General features: G+C 51.2%; 1 protein-coding gene across 3 annotated transcripts in view; it reads left to right on the plus strand.

Moving 5' to 3' along the window:
* KCNIP3 (potassium voltage-gated channel interacting protein 3) overlaps positions 1-17,309 on the plus strand; it is a 96,751-nt gene that overhangs the window by 34,873 nt on the left and 44,569 nt on the right. Inside the window, exon 1 of one of the 3 annotated variants that reach the window (XM_017519712.2) lies at positions 14,720-15,174. The exons of the other annotated variants lie outside the window; for them this stretch is intronic. Coding sequence (XP_017375201.1) covers positions 15,072-15,174 — 103 coding nt within the window. The 5' untranslated portion in view covers positions 14,720-15,071. Of the gene's footprint in view, positions 1-14,719; positions 15,175-17,309 lie in introns of those variants that run through there. 3 annotated transcript variants of the gene reach the window in all.

Raw genomic sequence — 17,309 nt, forward strand, 5'->3', positions numbered from 1 at the left:
GTAGAGATGGGGTTTCACCATGTTGACCAGGATGGTCTTGATCTCTTGACCTCATGATCCACCCGCCTCAGCCTCCCAAAGTGCTGGGATTATAGGCATGAGCCACCATGCCCGGCCAGACGTGGGTTCTTAAGCCTTTCCTGACTCTTTTTGCCTCTGTGATGTTTGAGAAGACCTTTTGTCCCTCTGGGCCTCAATTTTCTCATCTGTTAAATGGGAATCACAATTACATCCTTGTGGGTCTTCCAGACTTAGAGACAAAGGGAGAAGATAGATGTGAAGATGCTTCATAAAATGTAAGGTTATGCAAATGCAAAATGCCCTGTCTCGCATGAGTTCTGTCATGCTGCAGTGACAGCCTCTGGCTGGGCCTCACTTGTGAAATGGGAGTCGGGGGAAAACCACTGCAGCTCCCCCACCCCGCATGCAGTCACACTGCAGCTAGAGTGATTATTATAAAGAAAACAAAAACCAAACGAATGCTCCCTTGCTTTGAGGATAAATCCCCGATCACAAGCTTAGCCATGCCCTTATAACTGTTTGACTGCCTGCGCCTCCAGAGTATAAGCTCTTTGAGGCCAGGGCTGCAGCTGCTACATGTAATACCACATCGGGCAGGCACAGAGTTGACTTAGGAAGTATTTGTCAAACGAGTAAATGCATGAACTTAGGCCTCTTCTGACTTTGAAATCTTTCATCCTTCTGGATTGAGAGAAGAATCAAACACGATTCTCCCACTACTGCTGCTGGGAAACAGACTCCCCTGGGCCCTGACTCCTCCCCCATAGTGGACTCACTAGGGTGCGCCCTCAACCAACCTAGCCTCAAAGAAGGGAATGCTTGGGTGTTTCCAGGGACTTCTGAGAGCACATGCTCAGTATAGAGTCCCCATATTTCTAGAGACCATATGGGCAAGTCCTGTCACCTCTGTTAGTTTCAATTGTGATAACTCATAGGAGCGTGGTGAGGATTCAATGATACTATGTCAGTGAGTGCCTAGGACAGTGCCTGGCACACAGTAAGCAGTAATGAATGACACTGCTGGTATCCATTATTATTTTACCCAATTCCCTCACTGATCCCAGAGGGCATGATGGGTGGCTGAGTCCCCCCAGCTTCCTTGAGGCAAAGGTGGGACTTGGATAGGGGCGTCTCACTCCTGCCCAGCATCCTGGCTGCTCCCCTGCTGCTTTCTGACTCAGACCCCAAGGTTTTGATTCCCAAGTCATGCATCTGCATTCAGCTGACACAGGCCGTCTGCAAGACACATACCTCTCTGAGCTGTCAGAAGACACCACAGAAGCTGAGATCCTGGCATCAAGCGTCCCAGATGGAAATTCCCCAAGACACCCTTGATCCCTCGGCTCAAGTTCAAACAAAGAAATGCTTATGTTCGGAGATCTTCACAGATCAGCAGCGAGGATGTGACTTGAGAGCACTTTACGTCAGCGTCATAAAACATGAGGATTGATGACCCGTGCGACTGGGGCAAGTGCCAGGGGAATGCAGGCTCTGAGTTGGCCAGCCGTGCTTCCTGCATACACTGTGCAGAGGGTGCCAGCTTAGGCTGAGGAGGAGGTTAGAATAGCGCCGCACTAGTTAGCATGTCCTGCAGCACCCCCGTTCACAGCACACTCGCACAGGCATGTGTGCACCTGGTTCTCATGACAATATGCAGGGTGGGCGGGGTTAAGAAATGCTTCCCCACTTTGGAAATGAGGGAAACTGAGGCTAAAGAAGGTGCAAAGCCAGGCAGCTGAGGTCACACAGCCTTGGGTCTGTCTACTCATTATTACCCTGTTGTCTTGCCAGCAGAGACAGGTGGGAAAGCAAGTTCAGCTAAAACCCAGAAATTTAACCAGAGAAACTCACAAACCAACATGGTGGACTTTGTACAAACTCTAAGAGTATGAAGAGAAGAGCTACCACTGACCTTACCCAGTCCTGTCATACTGGGATTGGCCAGCTCCCCTGGACTGGATCTGGGTAGGGGCATGAAAAGACACAAGATGGGATGAGAAGTCCTCCACGTGAGAGAGGAAATGGGAACCTTCCACCACCAGGGACCAGGAAGCAGGATGAGGGACTCACAGGACAAGGTGGCCTCAAGTGTCCCCCTTCCATTGCCTGTTCAATGTTGCTAGACACTTGCAGACCTCTGGCAGAACAGATGGGGATTTGGATATGCCTTGTATGGGGATGGGGGCATGAAGAGAGATCCATTCTTCCTGACCAAGGGGGAGTCAAATATGTCACTGAGTACTCAAAGAAGAATATTCCTGGAGGTATGCAGTGAGGGGCCTGCTACCACAGTAACACTTGGGCATATGTCAAGTCCTCAGTTGGCCAAGTAGCTTAGTCTTTTCCTGCCCTCCAAGTCTTTCCTGACCATGAGAACGATAGGAACCAGGAAGACTTAATTAAGGAACATGAAATTCCTTTCCTTTCAGATCACTGGTCCTGATTCTGGCCTAAGATGCCAAGAGATTCCCACAGCTCCTGTAATGGGCAAAGGTCTTTTCCCAGAATGTGGTTCCCACATGGGAAATTTTATCCGGTCATTACTTCTTGTGAATGTATATACGTTTTTACTTAACTCAGAATGCCTTAATTTACCCTTCATTTTATGAAAGACATTTTTGCTGGGTATAGAATTCTAGGATGCCCAGTTATTGTTCTTTGAGCACTTTGAAGAGTGTTATTCCATTGTATTCTGGCTTCTTTGGTTTTTGTTGTGAAGTCTACCATCATTTTTGTATTGTTATTTCTCGGAATATAATGTGTCTGTTTTTCTTCTGTGTGCTTTTAAGGTTTTCTCTTTACTTCTAATTTTTGGCAGTTTGACTATGCACATGTCAGAATCTCCACACCATAGCAGATGTGCCTACCTGTGGTTTTCTTTGTATTTATCCTGACTGGGTTCATTGAGCTTATTAAACCTGTGATTTGATATCTTTCATCAGTTTTGGAAAATTCTTCAAATTCTACTATTTCTTTAATAATTTCATTTGTAATTATTATCATAATTTATTCAAGTTCTAAGTATTTCTTCAAATTCTAATTCCATGTTTTTCTCTCTCTCCTTTTCTTCTGGGACTCCAGTTATACATTTGTTAGACTTTTTGACTGACCCATATCCTCCTTACCTTCTTTTCTGTTTTTTTTTTCTTTTATTCACTTTTAGTCCATTTACATTTAATGGAATTATTGATATTATTGGATTTACACTGCCATTTTGCCACTTGTTTTCTATCTGTCACATATCTTTTTGTTTATCTGTTCCTCCTTTATCGTCTGTTTTATTTGCACTTACTTGTCTCTTGCCATATCTTGTAATTTTTTGTGGAACACTGGGTCAGGCACACAGGTAGCTCTGTGATAGACGGTGTGAGCTTATTTTGCAGGTCACCAGTATTGTCATGTTTGAGGGCAGTGAGAGACAGATGTGGATTCTAGTTTGCCCTTTTGAGTTCCAGTTTGTTCTCACTTTCTCTTACTTCATGTTCAGCTTTTCCTCCCATTTTCTGGTCCTGCTGACCTACAGCAACTTAAGTCATATGCAGAAGCAATAGCCTTCAATAAGACTTCTTCCTCAGCTTCTACAGTTCTACAAGGTCTCATTCTTATAACAAAGCCCAGATTCCATATCACTCATAGGAACCAGAACCACTTAATTAAGGAACATGAAATTCCTTTCCTTTCAGATCACTGGTCCTGATTCTGGCCTAAGATGCCAAGATATCCCACAGCTCCCGTAATGGGCAAAGATTTATTCTTCATAGTGGTTGTACTTCTCTGATCAGAGAAGTTTTAAATGGTATAAGATCCAAATTCTGTTAAAATTTAAACTACATGTTTTCATTTATTTTGTCCATTTCTTTTTTCTATTTTTAAAAACATATTTATCATAGTTATTTTGAACCGTGTCCTTATCTGCTAACTTAAACATCTGGGTTGCCTCTGGATTTTATTTCTATTGACGTCATAATCAGCCACTTTCTCCCTCTTCTCATGTCTAACAATTTTTTTATTGCATGCTGGAAATTGTGAGTAATATGTTATACAGGCCCTGGATTTGCTTATCTCCTGATAAAGAGCATTTAGTTTTGTTTTGGCAGGTATTTAAATTCCTGGCAAATCACACAATTCTGTCAAAGTTTGCTTTTAGCCTTTGTTAGGGCAGGTCTGTTTCAGCTTTTTTTCTTATTCATAAAGTTTAGCTCTTCTCTTAAGGCATGATCTTAATCCTAACAAATGGCTTTCCTGAGGTCTCAACAGAAAGCCCAGGGTGTTCACCAGTGTTCTCCATTTTGGCTGGGCCTGGACCTCCATATTTCCTCAGAGCCGTCTGACCTTTGCTCTACTGTCAGCATCACAGAAGCTGTTCTCTGCAAGCGCTCCAGAGTCTCTCCCTGCTAACACAGAGTGTAGCAGTTAGTCAAGGCCCCAAAGGATCTTTTCATGCAGATTTTGGGGGCCACTTCTTCTCTGTGGCTCCTTCCTTTCCAGACCCCTAACGCCTCAAATCGTAGCTGCCTTAGCAGCCTTGAACCCTGAGCTCTATTTCTTTCATCCAGTGTGACCACCAGTGCTAAGAGATTTTGATGCCCAGCATTTTGGAAAATACACTCAAGAATAAAGATAAAGTGAACTGTGGGGTTCATTCAGCGTGATTCTGTTTTCTCAAGGACAACTGCTCTCTGTTAGTTGCTGTCCAGTGCCCTCCTAGAGTTGCTTTACATACTCTGTCCAGGTCCTGTAGTTGTTTTCAGTAGTCAGATTAGTCTGATGCCACCTACTCTATCACGGTTGGAACCTTCCTTTCCTAGATTCAAGGGGATGGGGGAGGGAATGATGCCTATATGGTTAAAAATACAAATTTATTCAAACTCATCTATGTTACTGCTTGGTCTCTGAGTGTGCCATAAGGATGTAAAATGAATCCTTTCTCTGTCATAATAATTGAGGCTTCAGCCCTTACTGAGTACCCTAAATGGACCAAGGCTTTATTCTAAAGTGCTTTATACATCTAATTGATGTCACCTTCCCACTCGCTCTGAGACATATGTACTACTATCATTCCCATCTTATAGCTGCAGAAATCGAGTGATGTTGAGGCTAACTTACTTTCCCAAGGTCTGTTGGCTTTATTACTTCCCCTTGACGTCCCCACCTCTCCAGTCCTTCTGCCACTACCTCGGTCCAGGCTACCCTCATCTGTCAAGCCAGCTCTCTGCTGTCTTCATGATGGACTTTTCTGCTTCTAGACTTCTTCTGTAAGAAGCAGGGCCAGAGTAGAAAGGCAGGCAGCTGGGCTAGGGGTGCTGATGAGGACTGGGGCCAGGAAAGTCCAGCCCAACCACAGGGCTACAGTGTGGGAACCTGGAGGTGGTGAGGGATGCAGGAGAACAAACAGCGAATGCTTCTCGGTCAGGTATTAGGCCTGTAGAAGAAGACACAGACCCAAGACTGATGGCCCATGAGGAGCAGGCAGACGCCGGTAAGACAGAGGCCCCGAGGCGTCAGCACGGCCAGGGCAGGAGGTGGGTGGGGAGGCAGAGGGCATGGGGCAGCATGTCACTGTGCACTGCCTTCAGGATGAGTTCAAACCCCAGCCCTGCCTCTCACCAGCTAAGGACACTTGGGTACATCTGTTAGGCTCAGTTTCTCCACCTTAGAATCCATTTGAGGTTGACATTAACTTTGTGGAACAGAACACCTAAGTATGGTGACTTAAATGAGACAGGGATTTAGCTTTCTCAAGCAATGAGAAAACCACAGGTTTAGCTTGGTAACTCCAGCCATCAGAGCCCAGGAACCTGTGTCCTTCTTTCATGGTTCCGGGGACAGTCATCATAAACCCATCCCAGAAATGAGGAGGGAGAAATGGCAACAAGTATATGCTAGCTGAGTCCCTCCATTTCCATAAAGGCTATTTCCTAAAAGCCCTACCCAATGGTTCTATTTATGTTCCATTGGCCCAAGCTATATCGTACAGCCATCTAGCCACAAAGACCCCAGGAAATGTAATTCTGTGGCAAAAAACAACAAAAAAAAAACACTGTTGTCCCCAGTGAAATTAGACTTACTCTTAGCCCAAAGGCAGAGAAACAATACCAACAAGATAAGGATTCTACTCGAGGGGAAGAAGGGGAGAGGTAACAGAAAATCAGCAACAAGAAGTTTCTGCCGCAGGGGTAAATGGCGCCACTTCCTTTGTCCATGAGGTAGATGTGCAGATGAAATCAGGACGTTTGTGTAAAGCACCTAGCGGGTACTTGCTCAGCAAATGGGAGCAGATATGCCTGAGTTTGAGGAACTTTTCTAATGACCCCTCTAAGGTCCACCCCCAGAGAAAAGGCTTCATAAGGGCTTGCAGCATTGACTTGTCTAAGCCCCACCCAAGGAGAGACCCATCAGTAGAGGCTGATGGGACACAGCCTGAAGCCTTTGTAAAGCCCTGCCTTGGAGGGAGTTGATGGTCTTTACTTGCTTTCTTGATTCAACGGGTGGAGGATGAGGCTCTGGGCCCTGTGCCTAGATGCTATAAGGAGCCGGGTGTTAGTGCAGACACTGCTGATTATCTGCCTCAATCTACCTGTTTCCTTCTTCCTCTTCAAAAAGCTCTGCTTTTGGCCCCAATTTCATCTGTCCCCCATCCTCCTTCAGCCACAAAGGAGCCAGGCCTGACTGATCTGATCATCATGCTTGTGTTAATTAGGCCAGGTCAGACACAGTGGCTCACACCTGTAATCTCAGCACTCTGGGAGGCCCAGGCGGGCAGATCACTTGAGGAGTTTGAGACCAGCCCAGCCAACATGGTGCAGTTCCATCTCTACCAAAAATCACACAAAAATTAGGTGGGCACAGTGCCATGTGCCTGTAATCCCAGCTACTTGGGAGGCTGACGTCGGAGAATCACTTGAACCCAGAATGCAGAGATCACGGTGAGCTGAGACTGCGCCACTGCACTCCAGCCTGGGTGGCAGAGTAAGACCCAGTCTAAAAAAAAAAAAAAAAATTGAAAATAGTAATAAAAAGAATAATTAGGTCAAACCAGGTGCTGTAATGAGACCCCCAAAACCCAGCAGCATCAGTCTTATCTCTTCTGTTTGGTCCAAAAGCAATTGGCTTTTCCAACACTGTGAATAAGCCTTCAGCACCTGGTATCTCCATCTCTCTTTCGACCTCTATTTCCAAATTCATAGCTCTTACCTGATCTTTTATCTTTCCTTAAGGCATAAAAAAATGTGTATTTCCTTCAAGATAAAATTCGGGTAAGACGAATTTAAAAAACAAATGAAGGAAAAAGAAAAAAAAAGTGTATTTCCTTCTCCTTCAACATCCCTATGTGAAAGTTCTAGATTTGTGGGAGGCTCTGTTCCATGCAGTCATTCAGGCACCCAGGTCCCTTTCACCCTGTGGCTGTGTTCTCCCCCAACCCCTAAGATCTGCATGGCCTAGGCTGGTCACCAACATGTGTGAGTTCCAGCCAGTGGAAAAGGAGAAGAGAGAACAAGGAAGAGTCATTTACTGTCTTAAGACCTCTGTCCCAGGGTAGGCACGGTGGCTCACGCCTGTAATCTCAACACTTTGGGAGGCCGAGGCGGGCGGATCACCTGAGGTCAGGAGTTGGAGACCAGCCTGGTTAACATGGTGAAACTCCATCTCTACTAAAAATACAAAATTAGCTGGGCATGGTGGTGCATGCCTGTAATCCTAGCTATTCAGGAGGCTGAGGCAGGAGAATCACTTGAACCCGGGAGGCGGAGGTTGCAGTGAGCTGAGATGGCACCATTGCACTCCAGCTTGGGAAAAAGAGTGAAATTTCATTTCAAAAAAAAAAAAAAGAAAGAAGAAAGAATGACGTCCGTCCCCAAAGCAACATTCATAGCTTCCTTTGGCACCAGCAACAACACACAACCACACTAACTGCAAGGAGGCCTGGGAAATGCAGTCCCTGACAGTCACATGTCTAGCTAAGACTTTGTTATTGTAGAATAGAGGAGAATGGGTTTTGGTGGCAAGCTGGCAGTCTCTGCCACAGTGGTGGCCTCATTTCCATTGCCAGCAATTGATTTCGGCATGGCATGTGACACAATTGTAGCCAATGAAACATGAGGGGATTCTTCATGCTAAGCTTAATGGGAAAGTCTTTCTCACAGTAAGAGACGCAGTAACAGATAATCTCTTCTCCCCTGGGACAGTATCATGTCAGAATGTGATATCTGGAATGGACATCTGTCTTGTGATCATGATGGGAGCAGGCTGTGGTGAAGGTAGATTAGATAATCTAAAGCTGGCAGTGTAGTTAGATGAAGAGCCCAGGTTCTGGCTGGTACTGCTGCATCTAAGCTGGCTACCCCCGGAGCCACCCTCTGGCTGGACTTCCCATGTGTGACATAGTACATTTCCTTATGGTTTAAGCCAAGGAATGGGGTTTTCTGTTACCTGTAGCCATAAGCCTCCCAGATTTCATGTGACATTGGGCAGAGCAGAGACTGTGTGGAAGGGTTCTGTGTGGCCCCTGGGAGTCTGATTCAAGGGTGATACAGTTTGGGTCTGTGTCTCCACCCAAATCTCAAGTCGAATTGTAATCCCTAATGTTGGAGGTGGAGCCCGGTGGGAGGTGATTGGATCACGGAGTTGTTTCTCATGAATGGTTTAGCACCATCCACTTGGAGCTGTTCTCATGATAGAGAGTGAGTTCTTGCGAGATCTGGTTGTTTAAAAGCAATGTGGCACCTCCCCCCTCACTCTCTCTCTTGCTCCTGCTCCTGCCATGCAAAACAGGCCTGCTCCCCCTTCACCTTCCACCATGATTGAGGATGCCAGCACCACGCTTCCTGGTCAGCCTGTGGAACCATAAGACAATTACACCTCTTTTCTTTCTTTCTTTTTTTTTTTTTTTTAAAGACGGAGTCTCGCTCTGTCACCCAAGCTGGAGTACAATGGCGCGATCTCGGCTCACTGCAACCTCCGTCTTCCAAGTTCAAGGGATTCTCCTGCCTCAGCCCACCTAGTAGCTGGGATTACAGGCACCTGCCACTACGCCCAGCTAATTTTTGTATTTTTAGTAGAGACAGGGTTTCACCATGTTAGTCAGGCTGGTCTCGAACTCCTGACCTTAAGTGATCTGCTCGCCTTGGCCTCCCAAAGTGCTGGGATTACAGGCATGAGCAACTGCGTCTGGCCCACACCTCTTTTCTTTATAAATTATCTGGTCTCAGGGATTTCTTCCTTTTTTTAAAATTTTTAATTTTTATTTTTTAGACGGACTTCACTCTTGTTGCCCAGGCTGGAGTGCAATGGTGTGATCTCTGCTCACCGCAACCTCCACACCCCCACCCAAGTTCAAATGATTCTCCTGCCTCAGCCTCCCGAGTAGCTGGGATTACAGGCATGTACCATCATGCCCAGCTAATTTTGTATTTTTAGTAGAAACAGGGTTTCTCCATGTTGGTCAGGCTGGTCTCAAACTCCTGACCTCAGGTGATCCACCCACCTCAGTCTCCCAAAGTGCTGAGATTACAGGCATGAGCCGCTGTACCCAGCCAGGGATTTCTTTATAGCAATGTAGGAATGGATTAATACAGAGGGCTTGGGCAATACTCTAAGGTCAAAAGAGTTGGGCTCCCTTGGTGTCATTTCCTAGGTTGTCCCGGCTCTGAGGAAACAGGGTGTCCAGAAACAAGGTCCCTCTTGTGCATCTTGAGACACTTTCACATCCATAGCCCACTGTGCAACAGGCAGGTAAATAACACCAAGTGACTTCATTTTACAAGGGGGAAAGGAAGGCTGAGAGAGGCGATGTGCTGTGGCCAAGTCCATGAACAGGCTAGGGTTGGGACTAGGAACTCAGCCCTGGTTATTCTGGACTCCCAGACCCATACTCTTGCTAGTGACACCAGGACAGCCTGTGCTGAAGCAATTGGGAAAAGGTGTCATGTGACAACCCTATCAAATAAATCTTTATACAAGGCAGGCAACAGCCCTATCAAATAAATCTTTATACAAGGCAGGCAACAGCCCTATCAAATAAATCTTTGTACAAGGCAGGTCTTCTAGTGGGAGAGCAGAAACAAATAAACACATAAGCAAATGTCTACATTCCCATTGCAGTAAATGTAGGGAGGGAAAAGGATGGGGGTGAAGCAGAGACCGACGATGGGGAGGAGATCCAGGAAGGCAACTCTGCAGAAGCGACATTGGAGTGCAGACCCCAAAGATGACGAGGGAGAAGCTGGGCAAAGACAAGGAAGAAAAAAAGTGTGCACAGTCCAGGGAAGGACATGTGCGAAGACTCCGAGGTGAGAGAGTGCTGGGCTCATTCGGGTAGCTGTGAGTGTGACCAGAGCCACACAAGCAAGAGAGAGGAGGGGTCCAGCCATGGGGGACAAGGTTGAATTGAAATCACAGGCTTTGAAGCTGAACTGCTTGGATTCAAATCCTGACTCTGGTGTATCAGCTGTGTGCCCTTAAACAAAGCATTAACCACTCTGTGCTTCAGCTTCTTTTCCTTTCCAGTTCCTACCTTATCAGAACTGTGAGGAATGAAAGAGATGAGTCATGTTGAAACACTTGGTACATAGTAAGTGCTTTAGCTGCTTGTATTAGGGGCCTTTTTAGGACTGTGGTCTTTGTTCCATGAGTAATGGAGAATGCATTTGTTAGGACCCTATTGGCTGCAAGAGACAGCAACCTAAATCACATTGGCTTAAGCCATAATTGGTGGATTGATTGGCTCATATATCTGAAAGATACAAGTTTAGATGTGTCATGGGGCACATAGCATTGCCAACTGGACTTGGTCCCTTTCTCTTCACTTTTTGCTGTGTTTTCTCCTGAGGTGACTCCATTCTTAGGCCTGCTATTCCCACATGGTGGCAGGCTGGCCACTTAGCTTCTATAACTTCCACTTTTCCCTGGACCAGTCTTCTGGCTCCCGTCTGGTGGCCATCCCTGAGCCAATCACTGTGGCAGTAGAGGGGTGGTATGGTGTAGAAAAGAGAAACGTACACTGATTGAGCAAATCTTCAAAGTCACTGCACTGAGGCTGGAAAAGGAAATTGGGGTATGGTCACCAGCCACACAGGCAAACACGGCCAGTGCTGAAATGGGGGCTCCTGGAGGTTTCCAATTGGGAAGGAGTAGGGTCTACTTTTTGTCTTAAGATGATCATGCTGGTTACTGAACCAAGAAGAGGTAGCAGGAGAACCACAGTGGAGTTGGGGAGAGGCACTGGGGACCCATCTTGGGAGTCCAGGAGGGAGGACCATGGTGTGGCTGGGCTGGTGGCAGTGGGGCAGAGAAGGGGCAGGAGGCACAGGGCTAGAGTGTGGTGATAGGCTGGACAGAGGTAGACAGAGGCAGATATTCCAAGGTAAGAGCCGAGGTTCTGGCTGTACAGCTGAGATGAGGAGACTTGGGGAGTGGCAGGTTGGGAGAGGATGAAGAGGTCAGCTTTGGAGGTGCTGAGTTTGAGGAGCCTTGGGGGTGTGAAATTCCACTCTGGGCATTCTTGTCTAGTTTCTATAAAATATGGGAAAAATAAATTGAATAATGCCTGCTTTGCCCAGTAGAAAGCATTAGAACTAAACTTGAATAAGGGAGGCCTCTGCCAGCCCCACTCCAGGAAAGTTGGGACTGGACCAGTGTGCTGAGTTGTTTTCAGGGAATGGGTCCCTCAAACAGCATGCGTCCAGCCCAGACCCCACCTTACGAGTCAGGAGACCTCATGAAATCCCCAGGCAGCTAGGTGGTCAGGAACGGTTAGCATGAGGTATCCAGGGAATGTCGGTCAAACTGACAGAGTCCCAGGCCCTGGGAACTGCCAGCGTAGCTGTGGTAACAACATGGAAGATGCCGGGGCAGAGAGCCAAAATGCAGGGAGAAAAAGTGTGGCCCAGGCAGCTGTGGGCTAGTTCATAGGCAAAGGCAGACAAGGCAGAGCTGCTAGAATCTGGGCTGCCTTCTTGGAGACAGAACTGGAGTGGCAGCTTCAATATTCCAGGCATGGTTGTGACCTCAGGTGTGGGGTACCCCAGATTTGGAGTGACCCCCACCCCCACCCCAAAGCAATTTTCTCTGAAAACTTCCTAAACTAGAGCAAGACACAGGACATCCTGAGGACTAGTCATTCTGAGGACTTCAGGAGAGGGCTCAGGCCCGAGCCTTCCCGAATCACCCAAGGCCCAGTGAGCTGCTCTCTCCACATTGCCCTTCAACTTGTCCCCGCCTCTGTGGCAGTCCTTCACTAACTCCCCACACGGCAGAGGTTTCTTTGCTTGTGCCCCACCCCCAGCCTGTGTCTTCCCCTGAAGGCAATGAGTGCCACCCACACGCAGCATACTGCCACATGGAGGCACTTGGGGTGTGCTTAGGACAGAGGAAATAGACACCAGGGCAGACAGTAGCCTGGGAAAGCACTTCATTGGTGTGAGGGATACATGGGGCCTGAGGGCTCACCTGCCAGCTTCCTTCTCCAAGTCCCAGGACAGGGGAGTGTGATAAGACCATCAGCCCAGCCTCAGTGAGCCCACTGTGGCCCCAGAGCTGACAGGCCCCAAGCTGGTGAGCGAGCCCAGGAGTCAGTTCCTCATCCATTAGGCCCGTGGCCCAGGTGGCTGATGCTGCACCGACACTCTGCTCTCAGGCCTGGTACCCACTTAAGCGTTGTTAATATTTTACACCGCACAGCCAGGGGATCAATGTCTTCTTTATAGCTCAGGGTTTCTGGGCAGTCATTGAAGCTTTCAGTGGGAACTAGGAAGATGCTCAAGAGCACCCGGGGAAACAGAGGCAGGGGAGAGGGGTGGATGCCAGCCTCAGGACCCCCAAGATGGCCTCCTTTGCATGCTCAGTTCTCTATCTCATCTAACACGTGTCACCCTGTGAAACTGAGCACATGCAGTTTTGAGCCTGCATCACAGAGGCCATTGGAGCGGGGGCCGGATTATTGTTCCCACTTTATGAATGAAGAAACTGAGGCTCAGAGGGGTTATGTACTGCTAGGCTCTCACAAGTCACTGATGAAGGCTGAGCCGGCACTAGCTGGGCGCAGGCGGGATCTTGCTCAGCACTTGTGTGTAAATTACATTGCAGGAGGCTCTTTAACCTTTAACAGCTCTGCTCCAACAGAGCTGTTTTCTCTGGGGATTGTTAGCCTCTCTGCTTGGAACTTTTGCCTTTGGTCAGTGGAGACTCACCACATCCTAATTAAATGGAATTAAAAGCTATACCTTTACTGTTCTTTTAAACTATTGCCAAATGGCTTAGACATTTAACTAGGCCTGTGATACAGTGAGGCTGCACTGCGCAGCCCCTCTCTTGCTCAGCTGAAACAGGCTGTGTCACAGGAAAGTCCCCGCTCCGGACTCCAGCAGGCCTGGCTGTCCCTGTGTCCCTTGCATAATTCGCCCTCTAGCCTAGTTTCCTCACCTGTAAAATGGAGGAAAAGGAATGCCCACGGGGAGAGCCTTTAAGAATCACACGTAAGCCCAAAGGTTTGGCCCACATATGCGCGCCCCAGGGGGCCGTGGCAGGCACACGCCATGGCTCCCACCCCACCCAGGCAGCGAGTTCTGTGCTTGGGACCAAGCACGTGTTCAGTATCAGCGGAATGAATGGCCAAGTGGGTGGCAGAAGCTTCCTAGATGGAAACTGCAGGCCGGGAATCCAAACAGGACTTGCGGTCGGAGCCAGATTTCTCCCTCCGCTAACACAGCGGGAAGGATGAGGGCGGACCGCTGAGTCGGTCCGGCGGGGATGCCCGCGGTGCGCCGCGCCCGCTGGAGGGCAGCAGAGAGCCAGGTTCCCGCCTCAGGTCCCCGGCCTCGCGGCTCTGAGGACCCCCCGGCTCCGCCCGGCCACGCCTCGTCTTCTCTTTTCTCCTTCCTTTCCGCGGCTTCCCCTGCTCTACCAGCCCCCGGCAGGCGGAAAGCCACACACAAACGAACAAACATGCCCTTGCCCCGCCAGTGCATGGCACTCTGCATCTGCTTAGCTCTTCCCCGCTGCCCAAAGGCAGGCGTTCCCCCCTCTCTGCGGAGCAAGAGGCGATGGCGGCTGCGAGTCCGTGACTCGACCAAGGTCACGCAGCAAAGTCAACGCCCGAACTCCGTTCCAAGGACGCCAGAGCCAAAGCCCATACTTCCCCTAAAGCCCTGAGTGCACGCGGGTTTCTGGAACCGGAGAACTTTGGATACCAACTTCTGCATTTTCAAAGGGGCCAGCCCGGACCCAGTTTAATCTCCGGCGGAGGGCCTGGGTTGCGGGAAACGCGCCGGGGCGCAAGGGCTTCCCGGATCCTCCGCAGCCGACTCCGCGCTGGCCCGCGGGGCGGGGCAGGCAGGGCGCAGCGCCTCCCTGCGAGAGCGCAGCCACCGCCCCCTCCTCTCGGGCTCCCGGCCCCTCCCCAGCCCCTCGGCCCCCATCCTGCGCGTGGGAGAAACCGCCGACCGCGCGGCCTCCGGGGGTTGGTGGAGCAGCGGTGGCGAAGGGCCAGACTCTGTCCCGGGCTGGCCCTTGCGGGGCGGGGCGGGGCCCGCTCCGTCCGCCCTTCCCGGGCTGGCGCGGGGGGGCCGCAGGGACGCCTCCCGGAGTGGCCGCCGAGCCTAGGCCAATGAGCGCGCGGGGAGAGGCGATGGAGGCTGGGGCGGCCGGGAGCGCCCGGGACCCCCGCCGCCGCCGCGCCCCCGCGCCCCCGCGCCCGCGGGGCTGGAGAGGGGGCGACAGAGGCGCGGCGCCCGCGCGGGGCATGGAGGCGCCGCTGGCCCGCGCTGGCCGCCCGCGCTGTGTTTCGCGCCGCCGCGCCTCGAAGTTTGCCGGCTGACTCGGAAAGTTGCGCTTGGGCTCGGCTGCCGCGTCCAGCCTCCCGCCTGCCCTGCTCGCCGCTGCAGCCCTCCGAGGGGCCCCGGCCCTGCCAACCCCGCAGCCCCGCCTGCTGGGGGCATGTGAGCCGTCGCCGCCCCCGAGAGGCCGTGCGGGCTGCACGGGCCCCGGCGCCTCCGAGGCAGAGCGCGGGCGAGGGGTACGCCCGGGCCCCAGGGCCCCAGGCAGCCCGGCTCGCCATGGGCATCCAGGGCATGGAGCTGTGCGCTATGGCCGTGGTAGTGCTGCTGTTCATCGCCGTCCTCAAGCAGTTCGGCATCCTGGAGCCCATATCCATGGAAGGTAATGCGTGGCCTCCCGCCCCTCCGCCGCCCCTGCGGGAGACCAGAGTTCTGGAAGGAGGGACCAGCACCCGCACGCCTGGGTGTACTGGTCTGTCGAGGAGCGGCCTGGACCGCCTACCTCTCCTGGCTCCGGAGGGTTGGGCCTGGGACTAAAGAGACGTAGAGGGCCCGGGTAGGAGCCCCAGAGGGAACGAAGCCGCAGCGCTTGGGCTGGGTGTGAGCGAGTCGCCTAGTGACACCTTGAGCTGACAGCCCCGGCCGTCCTAGGCCTAAAGTGCGCGCGCCCCTGGTGAGGCTTGGGCCGCCCTTGTAGCGCGAGGTGGTCCAGAGTGCAGACGACAGGAAGGACCCCTCAGCTCAGGGCACCTGGCGGCTGACGATGGGGAGTGATTTCAGGCCTCTGCCGCGTGATGGGGCCTCCCCTTTCGTCCCCCACCCGGTATCCAGTTTCCCCTCCCCAGGCAAGGTTCAAGCCCTTGGGATCAGTAACCAAACCCACTGGCGCCACATTTCTGTCCCAATAAAATATTAACTGAGGAGACAGACCCACACTTGGATTAGACACTGATGGCCCCCGGGGTCCCCTCCGTAGCACACTTGGTTCTGAAGGGGACCCTAAAGCCAGGGATGTAGCTTTTCCCCTGTTCAAAGAGTCCCTGCACCGCTGGACCATGGGGAAGGGGCTAGCTCGTCCTGTTCTGGTCCCTGCTGCCCTTTCTGAGAAAGATGTGGGCATTCTGCCTGCCCCAGCACTCTGCTGACCTTGCCGGGCTCCAGCTCTCAGTACTGAGACCCAGAGGCCTGGGGATAGGAGAGATCGAGCCCGACCATGCCTGGGAGCTGCCCAGCAGCCCCTCCGGCATGGGGATGTGCCCCAAGTCCCTGCGAAGGACTGCTGAGGGCAGGAGGGATCCAGGAAGCAAGGCTTCCCTCCATTCTGCCTTTGGTGTCCAGGACTGGCTCTTTGCCCAAAGCCCATGGGCACATGCCCCTCAGAAGCCACTGGGCTCTGCCACATCTTCTCTCTTGGTGAGTGCATGAGGCCCAGAGAGTGGTTCAGAGGGTTGCCACCAGGAGCTTTAGATTGCAGATGGGGGAGAAAGTGGCCCAGGCTGGGCCTTCACTCAGCCGGATGTTGGCCCTGGCAGGGGGAATCTATGACAGGGAACTTCGTGGGAAATACAGGTGCTGGGATTGGGGTGGGAGTGTGGAGTGGTGAGCGTCCTGTGCTGCTGTGCCTCAGGACGGTGCCTTCTGCAGGGCAGCACCATCCCCTGTCCCCGTCACACCCTTTTCTTTCCCCATTAGGAGCCTGGGGTGGGTGCAGGGGGTCACTGGTGCCCAGGGAAGCTGTGATCTCTCCATTGTTCTTCCCTGATCCTTGAGCCCTCCAGTGGCCAGGAGCACCAGCCAGCCTCACTTCACTTCATACCTCAACCTTCCTAGCAGCCGGCTGGCCCACAGTCAGTGGCAGTGCGAAGTTTGCCTTTGTGATTTCTGAGAAGGGATTTCTTTGCAGGACGACAGATGCTTTATGCTACCTGTCAAAAACCCCATTCAGGCTCTCATGAGTCTCCCTTTTCTGGTATACGTGCCCACTCGTGCCCCTGGAGTTCTGGGGTCTTCATGCAGCTGGGGGAGCTCAGAGCCTCAGAGTCAGCCAGGCCTGTGCTGGGATCCTGTCACCTTCATAAACTGGCTGTAAAAATCCCTTAAACCATCTGAGCCTCAGTTCACCATCAACAGAGTGGGGCTGATAAGAATTCCAGTCCCCGAGGGCTGTGGCAGGCTCGAACCAGTCAGTGAGGCTTGCATGGTTAATAAATGTGCAGGCTTTGTGAGCCGGGCTTATCAGGGATATTAGCAATGAGTATGTGAGTGATACAGTAACAGCACTGATTCATGGTTGCAGCCATTCTCTCACTCAGACACCCCACCCCCACCGCCACCCTCATCGGAGGGAGGACATTGTGAGTTCCAGATGTTCTATTGGTGGGGAATGGCGTCAGCCATCCGAGAGCCTGGAAACTCCCATTGGCCAGGCAGTGTCTAAGGAACTGTCAGATGAGCTATGAGTAGCCCAGACTGTTCCACCAGCCTGAATGTGAGCCGCCACTGGGGGCCAGAAGGGGC

The sequence above is a fragment of the Cebus imitator genome, unplaced genomic scaffold (genome assembly GCF_001604975.1).
Source record: "Cebus imitator isolate Cc_AM_T3 unplaced genomic scaffold, Cebus_imitator-1.0 Scaffold770, whole genome shotgun sequence".
In the NCBI taxonomy this organism is placed as follows: domain Eukaryota; kingdom Metazoa; phylum Chordata; class Mammalia; order Primates; family Cebidae; genus Cebus; species Cebus imitator.